Source organism: Biomphalaria glabrata, chromosome 13, assembly GCF_947242115.1.
Source record: "Biomphalaria glabrata chromosome 13, xgBioGlab47.1, whole genome shotgun sequence".
In the NCBI taxonomy this organism is placed as follows: domain Eukaryota; kingdom Metazoa; phylum Mollusca; class Gastropoda; family Planorbidae; genus Biomphalaria; species Biomphalaria glabrata.
In genome coordinates, this window is record NC_074723.1 from 35,612,543 (window position 1) to 35,621,830 (window position 9,288).

The following is a 9,288-nucleotide window of genomic DNA, read 5'->3' on the forward strand; positions in this document are numbered from 1 at the left end:
TACATCCGTTACGTTGATGTGATAAAACGGGATTTAAAATCAGTGAACATTGATACTGACCATTGGGAAGACATGGCCCTAGACCGCACTAGATGGAGAGTGACAGTGACCAAGAAAGCTATGGACAGCGAGAAATCATGGGCCTCAGCTCTTGAAGAAAAGCGTGCGATAAGGAAAATGTCCACCGGCTCCTCCACCACCAAAGCAAAGGCCACACCACATTGACTTGCAATATATGGAGAGACGGGAGTGTCTCTCCAAAATAGGGCTCCACAGTCATATGAAAATTGTGTTCGAGATGAACCATTGTCGCTCTCCGTCTGAATGAGGCCGATAGTAACAATGTTAATTAATTATTTTGTTTGTTATCTAGAACAAGGGAAAGAAATTCTACTTGAAGTGGTGGTATAAGTCGAATTAGTCGTCTTTATAGGTCGCCGCTTTAAAATACGTTTGAAACTAACACAACTATACACTCTTCTCTAGTCATAAGCAACTCACTAGCAGGGTGGTTAGGATGTCAGCTTGAGGAGGCATCAGTTATGTTTTCGAATTCACAACGTTCCCCCACTCTTGTTTGTGTAACTGCTTTTAAAAAACTTATTACGGTAAAATTTACCCAGATATCACTTTCCACGCACCCTCCACATTTTCCCAACTGGTCCAGACAACTCTTTCTATATGCTGTATACCGGATGCATAAAAAATCTAAGTATTATCAGCCTTTGTTTTTTTAATAGGAAACTCAGAATTTGCGCTATTCAATTATACTTTTATCATCATAGGAATCCTTGGGCCTTAGGCCATTGATGGGTATTTTTATGGTCTCTTTTCATCTGTATGAAAAACGATTTTTTGAAATCTTCCACTTGAATGGGTAATGTACGTTTTAAAAGAAGTGAAAATGTATTTGAATAAAAAGTCTTGCGGAAATAATATAGCCACAATGACTTTGATGTTGACGTCTAGACAGACATCGAACAAGGAAAAATAAAACCATTGTGATGATAGTGCTCTTTAAAAATGTCCAATCTAGACAGATCTGTAGAACTATCAAGTGTCGAGGGTTAAAATACTCGTTTTCCTATAAGGCGCCAGTAATTTTACTCGCACGGGCAAAGATTTAAACGCGCAAAAGGAAGGTTTTTGTTAGAGGATGCTGATTGGTAAATCGCTTGGCTTCCAAACCGGGGGTTCCGGGTTCGATTCCTGGTGAAGCCTGAGATTTTTAATTTCAGGATCTTTAGGGTGCCTCTGAGTCCATCCAGCTCTAATCTAGGTAGGCGTTGTGCTGGCCTATTGACGCCCTCGTTAACCATGGATCATATAGATCGCAAGGGGATTTGAACCTCTCAGGCCTTCACCCACAGGAAGTTTGATGGGGTGCATGACCACCTACCTCACTAATGAGATTCAAAAGTGAAATGATCTCTTGTGAGGAACGTTTAGATAGACTATTCCCCGAGACTAATAGAGTTTATAGTCAACTAGTGTTTCTCAAAATTTAACCAGTTTCGACCCCCCCCCCCCCCCCCACACACACACAAAGGAGAAATAGTTCTTCGGATTTGTGGCATTTCAATTCGTTCTGAGTTAATAAAGAAGTTTAATGTAAATCTAAATTACACGTACTTACATCAATGTCTGTAAAATTATTCGTTAGAAATAGCCGGTTCAAATGATTGATGTTAATCCTTTCCTGTTTATTCTTATTTTTAATTTTTTTTTGTTAATTAGTACTATCGATTTGGCACCCAAAGAAAGATATCTACAACCTATTATGAAATACCCATTTTCATTTGATTCAAGAACGCGTCAAAGCTTATTGATTTTTTTGTTTTCAATTCAAGCACAAACAATTCGAAAAATCTTTCTATAAAGAATCTTGTATAATAAGAATTAGGAATAATCGGGCAAAAAAAAAACTTACAAAAAAACAACAAAAAAAAAACAACAAACAAACAACAAAACTTTACTGTTTTTTAAAGGGCAGTAATATAAGAGTTATGATTATTGAAACTGTAATTTTCTCTATTCTCTGTTGTGCTATTGTATAGTTTTTTATGTCTGTCTGGATGTCTTTGTTTGATTTCAGTACATTTTTAAAAGTTTGCTGAGTCAAACTTTTAAACTGATACAAAAATAATTCATTTTATAAGGCTATTTTTTCCATCCTACCGTTAAAGTGCAAGTTAAATAGATTAATTCAATCTCTAACTACTGTTATTTTCAGAATGAGAATGAGCTTCCCGCGGTGGTTAAAACAAATTGTGCTGTTAGCAAGATGATTCTATTTCCACTACTTTTTTGTGTGTAAACTAGAAGTCGTCCCTTGTTAGAGTGGATAAAAGAATTGATTCACCTAGTTTTTTTTTTTTTCCAATTTGAAATGGAGCTGGGCCGAGACCATTTGTTATAGAAGGCCTAAACACTGACCTGCGACGTCACAGCCCGTGGGTAGTGGAGACAAATAGCGTGTTGCCACGTGTGCAGACCTTTGACCTTACAGATCAGTGTTCAGGCGTTTTATGACGATTGGTCTTGGCTAGACAATACATACATTTGTTTCATAGCAATGACACTGTTTAGATGATGTCCCTATCTAGACAAAAAAAACCAACAACAACAAAAACCCCAACAACAACAAAGATTTAAAAACAAAGTACTTTCATAGAAAGTTCTGGCTTCAAGATCTGGCAATTAAAAAAAAAAAAACAAGCAATAGGGAATTTTTTGTTTTTTAAACAAAGCTTATCTAAGGGAAAGAACCGCTAATTACTGCCATTTACTGAAATTTACAGGTTTTAGCTGCATTACAGCTGTATAAAAGAAAATTCATTAATTATTACTAAATGATTAACTAATTTGTACATTTTTGGATTGATTCGTGTTTTGTCATCGACTATAAATAATTAGGCAAAATTTTAACTTGACCCTAAAACAGGAAGTAGGAAAAAAAACTTGTCAAAACGTAATACAGGGATTAAATCCATATATACATCCGTATCTGTCATTAATTACCGTTTATTCCTCTTATTTCGATATCAACCAAAATATTTATCACCAATAATTAATAAAATGATGGGTTAATTTTTTTTTTATTGATTCATGTCCTGGGCATTGTCTTTTGGTGAACAACTGCGCACAGTTTTAACTTGATCCGAGAGTCGGCGATATGGACCTATAGTTCTATTTTTTTTAAAGCTGTTTGTTTGTTTATATGTATTAGATCTTCAATTTGATTATTTATTCAAAATACATATTTTTTAGGATTTTTTTTAAATACGGAGTTATCCCTCTTTGCTTAGGACTTTGGAAGGGTTTTTTTGAACCGGAAATAGGAGCTATTGGGTTAACTTGATCCGAGAGTCGGCGATGTGAGAAAAAAAAACAGGTTCAAACTTTTTACCAGACAGACAGAAGTGAATTGATATAAGCTTTGTAACAAGACTGATTTGATATTATATTTGCCTCGCAAATTCCTTTTTTAAATGAATCACTTCAAAACAAGATAGATATATTTCTATTTCCGTATTGCTTTATCTCATTTGGTTTCTAAATAAAATATTTTTTAAAAAGATAAAAAAAACAACTTCTAATTATAGACAAACAATGTCAAAGTAGACAACAACAATACAATCGAACGATTCGTTTCTTCCAAGATAATTTTACACTTTAAATTTTTTTTTAAATGACGACAAACAGTGAATGATTTGATTGCACATAATGTTGCAGTCACAATGATTCATTCGCAATGTTGCGAACACAATGATTCATTCAAAATGTTGCGGAACACAATAATTCATTCAAAATGTTGCGGAACACAATGATTCATTCAAAATGTTGCGAACACAGTGATTCATTCAAAATGTTGCGAACACTGTGATTCATTCAAAATGTTGCGAACACAGTGATTCATTCAAAATGTTGCGAACACAATGATTCATTCAAAATGTTTCGAACACAATGATTCATTCAAAATGTTTCGAACACAGTGATTCATTCATAATATTGCGAACACAGTGATTCATTCACAATATTACGAACACAATGATTAATTCCCATTGTTACGAACACAGTGATTCATTCACAATATTACGAACACAGTGATTCATTCACAATATTACGAACACAGTGATTCATTCACAATATTACGAACACAGTGATTCATTCACAATATTACGAACACAGTGATTCATTCACAATATTACGAACACAGTGATTCATTCAAAATGTTTCGAACACAGTGATTCATTCATAATATTACGAACAAAATTATTCATTCACAATATTACGAACACAATGATTCATTCTCAATTTTACGAACACTGTGATTCATTCACAATATTACGAACACAATGATCCATTCACAATATTACGAACACAATGATTCATTCACAATATTACGAACACAATGATTCATTCACAATATTACGAACACAATGATTCATTCACAATATTACGAATACAGTGACTGTATACATCCTTACTGGCTTGTGTGTAAGTCTCAGAGTCATTTTTCAGTTTTCCTTTCAAAAATCTTCTTTAGTAGACCGCCATTAATAAATTACCGAACCGTTGATCAAACTCTTTTATTTGAGTTGCGTCCCTTTGGAAATCGAATTTCAAAATCTAATTATAGTTAACACCTTAGTATGGAGAGCTCTCCTGTCTTTTTTTCGTCAACAAGACTAACTCTCGCAAATAAATATTCACCCTGTGCCGCTTGACTAATGCTGGTTTAAATGACGATTGATTTTCTTTCGTCGCCAACCAAGAGTCTAATGTTTTGAAACGGGTTTGTTCTAATGGGCTTGCTTTGACATTAAAGAATATTTTTGTGAATTGGCAACAGGAGAAAGAAGACAATACCAACAAAAGGGATTGTACTTTAGACATTCTGAAATACTCTTGAAGAGTAATTTAGTTCTAGAATGACTGTCCGACCGAATTTCATGAGCTATTGACTGTAGTCGAAATGGTCCTTAGTTTTAAACCTGATCAAAAAAAATATTTGCGACCAAGTATGCAAATTGGGATAGGAAAAAATAATTATTTATGTGTAAAGTATGAGCGTCTTTCAAGGTACTTACGTAGCAAAACAAGTCTAAGACTAAAACTAGGGCTAAGACTAAGACTAGTGCTAAGACTAGGGCTAAGACTAAGACTAGAGCTAAGACTAAGACTAAGTCTAAGACTAAGACTAGAGCTAAGACTAGAGCTAAGACTAAGACTAAGACTAAGACTAAGACTAGAGCTAAGACTAAGACTAGAGCTAAGACTAGAGCTAAGACTAAGACTAAGACTAAGACTAGAGCTAAGACTAAGACTAAGACTTAGACTAAGACTAAGACTAGAGCTAAGACTAAGACTAGAGCTAAGACTAAGACTAGAGCTAAGACTAAGACTAGAGCTAAGACTTAGACTAGGGATAAGACTAAGACTAAGACTAAGACTAAGACTAAGACTAAGACTAGGGCTAAGGCTAAGACTAAGACTAAGACTAGAGCTAAGACTAAGACTAGAGCTAAGGCTAAGACTAAGACTAAGACTAAGACTAGAGCTAAGACTAAGACTAGAGCTAAGACTTAGACTAGGGATAAGACTTAGTTTAGGGATAAGACTAAGACTAAGACTAAGACTAGGACTAAGACTAAGACTAGAGCTAAGACTTAGACTAGGGATAAGACTTAGTTTAGGGATAAGACTAGGACTAAGACTAAGACTAAGACTAGGGCTAAGGCTAAGACTAGAGCTAAGACTTAGACTAGGGATAAGACTTAGACTAGGGCTAAGACTAGGACTAAGACTAAGACTAAGACTAAGACTAGGGCTAAGACTAAGACTAAGACTAAGACTAAGACTAAGACTAAGACTAGGACTAAGACTAAGACTAAGACTAAGACTAAGACTAAGACTAAGACTAAGACTAAGACTAAGACTAGGACTAAGACTAAGACTAAGACTAGGGCTAAGACTAAGACTAAGACTAAGACTAAGACTAAGACTAAGACTAGGACTAAGACTAAGACTAAGACTAAGACTAGGACTAAGACTAAGACTAAGACTAAGACTAAGACTAAGACTAGGGCTAAGACTAAGACTAAGACTAAGACTAAGACTAAGACTAAGACTAGAGCTAAGGCTAAGACTAGAGCTAAGACTTAGACTAAGGATAAGACTTAGACTAGGGCTAAGACTAGGACTAAGACTAGGGCTAAGACTAGGGCTAAGACTAAGACTAAGACTAGGGCTAAGACTAGGACTAAGACTAAGACTAAGACTAGGGCTAAGACTAGGACTAAGACTAGGACTAAGACTAGGGCTAAGACTAAGACTAAGACTAGGACTAAGACTAGGGCTAAGACTAGGACTAAGACTAGGACTAAGACTAGGGCTAAGACTAGGACTAAGACTAGGGCTAAGACTAAGACTGAGACTAGGGCTAAGTTTGCTTTATTAGTCCTCACTGTTGTGATTATTAAAAGAGGAAGACACTTTAAAAAAAAAAAGAATCCACCCAGACAGACACACGGACAAAATGTTTTGATATAAGCTTGACAAAAAGTAACCTAAACCCTATCGATCGCAAGGTCTGAAAGGGAAACTTTGCCCTTTTTTTTACGCTGGGCAGGGCACGCGTCTCATATGAGGGAAGACCGTAAGCCAAAGGCAACCTTTTTTTTTACTGAGCTGAAAGTTGGTCAGCGTAATAGAGGTATCCAACTGACTTATAAGAAAGCACCTGGCAGCAGGTGGCTTCCGAACGAGACAGCTTAAGATTTATTCCAAAGGCCACGGGAAACACATTTGAGACCAAATGGAAATCCACAGCTGAAGACAGACGTGGACAGTGGAAAGAGAATCTGCGTCGAATGTGGCAAAATATGTAGGTCGCAGCTGGGATTAATTGGGAGTCGAAAAACAAGACTTATTAAAACAGTATGTTTACCAGTTCTCAGGGGAAGGTATGGCAAGAATGAAGAATACTTTGACTTTTTGGTATGATAGTTATATCCCCTTGTTGTGAATGTGAATAGTGTTGCACGTGTTATGGACTGAGTGATTAAGTCTTCTTTGAATGTGCGAGAGAGTGTGTTAGTAAGTGAGGTCTTGCTCCCGGTCCAGGAAGGTTGGACAGTCGCTTCCTGGACTGGTGTTTATGTATTTATATATTAATATTTATTGGAAATATATTTGAGAGTTGATTTCATTATGCGCTTATTGAATATTAAAGTATTACTCGTATTTTAATGGATATCTATATTTCAGTGTATCTAGTGGTAACTGTTCTTATTTAAGTAACTAAGCTAGTATTATGTAATTGTAACTGAGTATTGAAGAACCCCCTAGCGAGCCAAGACAAACACAAGAACAATCTCACCAGTGATATAGATCTCTATGGACGACGATAAACTTAATAATACAGCTTTAATGCAATAAGGACATTACTTATACGGAACAAGGCGACAAACATTTAGGATAATAAACTGTAAATAACAGCGTCTGAAGGTCTATATATACGTTTACGCTGCGTGTCTGAATCGGGAATTCCCAGAAACCAAAATAAAGCAGCCTAGACAGAAATAAATCGTTTAATGTGTCGTTTCCGTTCAAGCAAGGTCTAGATTAAAATCCAAAGTTTCACCTGAGTTTAATTTAAGTAGGTGTGGGGGGGGGGGCGTAGGATGTCCAGTAGGCAGCGTAAGCTTCGGCCACTCCAACCAATAATAGGTAGATACAAACGTCACAGATTAGGTAAACACATGTTTGAATATGGGGGTCGTGGAGACTGAACGGTCAAGCGCTTGACTTCCGTTCTGACAGGTCTCGGGTTTGAAACTCGGTGAAGACTGGGATTTAGAATTTCTGGGGTTTTATTTTTTAGGACGACCATGAGTCCACCTAACTGTAATGGGTACCTGGCAATAGTTGTGGAAAAGTAAAGGCGGTTGGTCGTTGTGCTGGCCATATGGCACTCTCGTTAACCGCAGTTAGTATGGGCCACAGAAACAGTTGACCTTTAAATCTTCTTCCTTATAGATTGCAAGGTTTGAAAGAGGGACCTTATACTTTTAAATGTTTTTAAACATTGATTGCAAAAGGTACAACATTTACAAATAATTATCAATTTGATTTCATTTTTCTTTAGTGTTATGCTTAGAGTGCATATTTCTGTAACTTTGTATATGTTTAAGTTGGCGTAGGCCCCCTCCTCCTTTCCTTGAAGGTAAAGCCCTAGGTAGTTGCTCGGTACACATAGTCGTAAGTACGTCAGTATGTTTGACGCGTAAGCAGTAACTATCCAGCAATCTCTGAGAGCAACCGTTCGCTAATTTTCCAAGACAGAGACTGAAAACTTATTGAGCCTACAGCTCTGCAAAAATCTGGCCTAAATTAAAAAGACAAATCTCGCATCGCAATACTACGAATACCAGATTTACTTGCTATGGACAAGTCAACACATATAACTACATACTTACAGATCCAGCCAAACGATGGACAGCCCTGCCAGAAAGACCGTGTCCGAGATGCATTTCGTTGTCAGGTACATGATGCAGGATTTCTTCTTCATGGTCCCCGCCAAGAACACGGCCACGGATGCCAGGTTGCCCAGTATGCCAAGGGAGCATATCAGAGGGATGAAGTACGTCTGCACGTCCCAGACTGTGTCGTAAAATTTCTTGTGAGCCGTGTAGTTGCCGTTGTCGTGTGGGTAGCCTGCATCGTCTTCTGACTGGTTCCAGGCTTGATGGACGGAAGACGTTTCAAAGTAGCTGTGGACGATGACCTCAAAGTCTTTCTGGTACTCTCCAGAGGACATAGCCTGGTCTATCTCAGAATTCTTCCTATGCTGTAAACCTAGGGAGATTTCCAGATATTAGATCAATAGAATGAAATCCTTTAAACTAACATTGCTTTTCAGTAGGAAAATAATAATAAAATAGTTTAAACCTTCTTGAACCTCTATAAGAACTGTTTTATTATACTGTATAGTTCTTAAGCAGCATTCCCACACCACTGAGAGGGAAGTAGATCTAAACACTAGTATAGTAAACAAAATACTGTCGAAGGATCAGTGCTGGATTTTACCATAGGCAACACTAGCTGTAACTTAGAGCCCCCTTGTGACCTAGTATTAGGATAGGTCATAAGACCAGTGACCTGTACTGTACTGGCAAGTTAGCCCAGTGGTACATTGTGGTCCCAATTATATTATCTAGGCTAATACCTATAGCCTCTAGATCAGCGTTTCTCAACCTTTTTCGCTTGGCGACCCCTTTTTAC

General features: G+C 37.0%; 1 protein-coding gene across 1 annotated transcript in view; it reads right to left on the bottom strand.

The window, feature by feature from the left end:
* The window catches only part of LOC106063390 (thyrotropin-releasing hormone receptor-like), a 21,219-nt gene extending 12,290 nt beyond the window's left edge, over positions 1-8,929 (bottom strand). The window contains exon 1 of the mRNA XM_056008731.1: positions 8,484-8,929. Coding sequence (XP_055864706.1) covers positions 8,484-8,824 — 341 coding nt within the window. The 5' untranslated portion in view covers positions 8,825-8,929. The remainder of the gene's footprint in view (positions 1-8,483) is intronic.
* Positions 8,930-9,288: the final 359 nt, after the last annotated feature.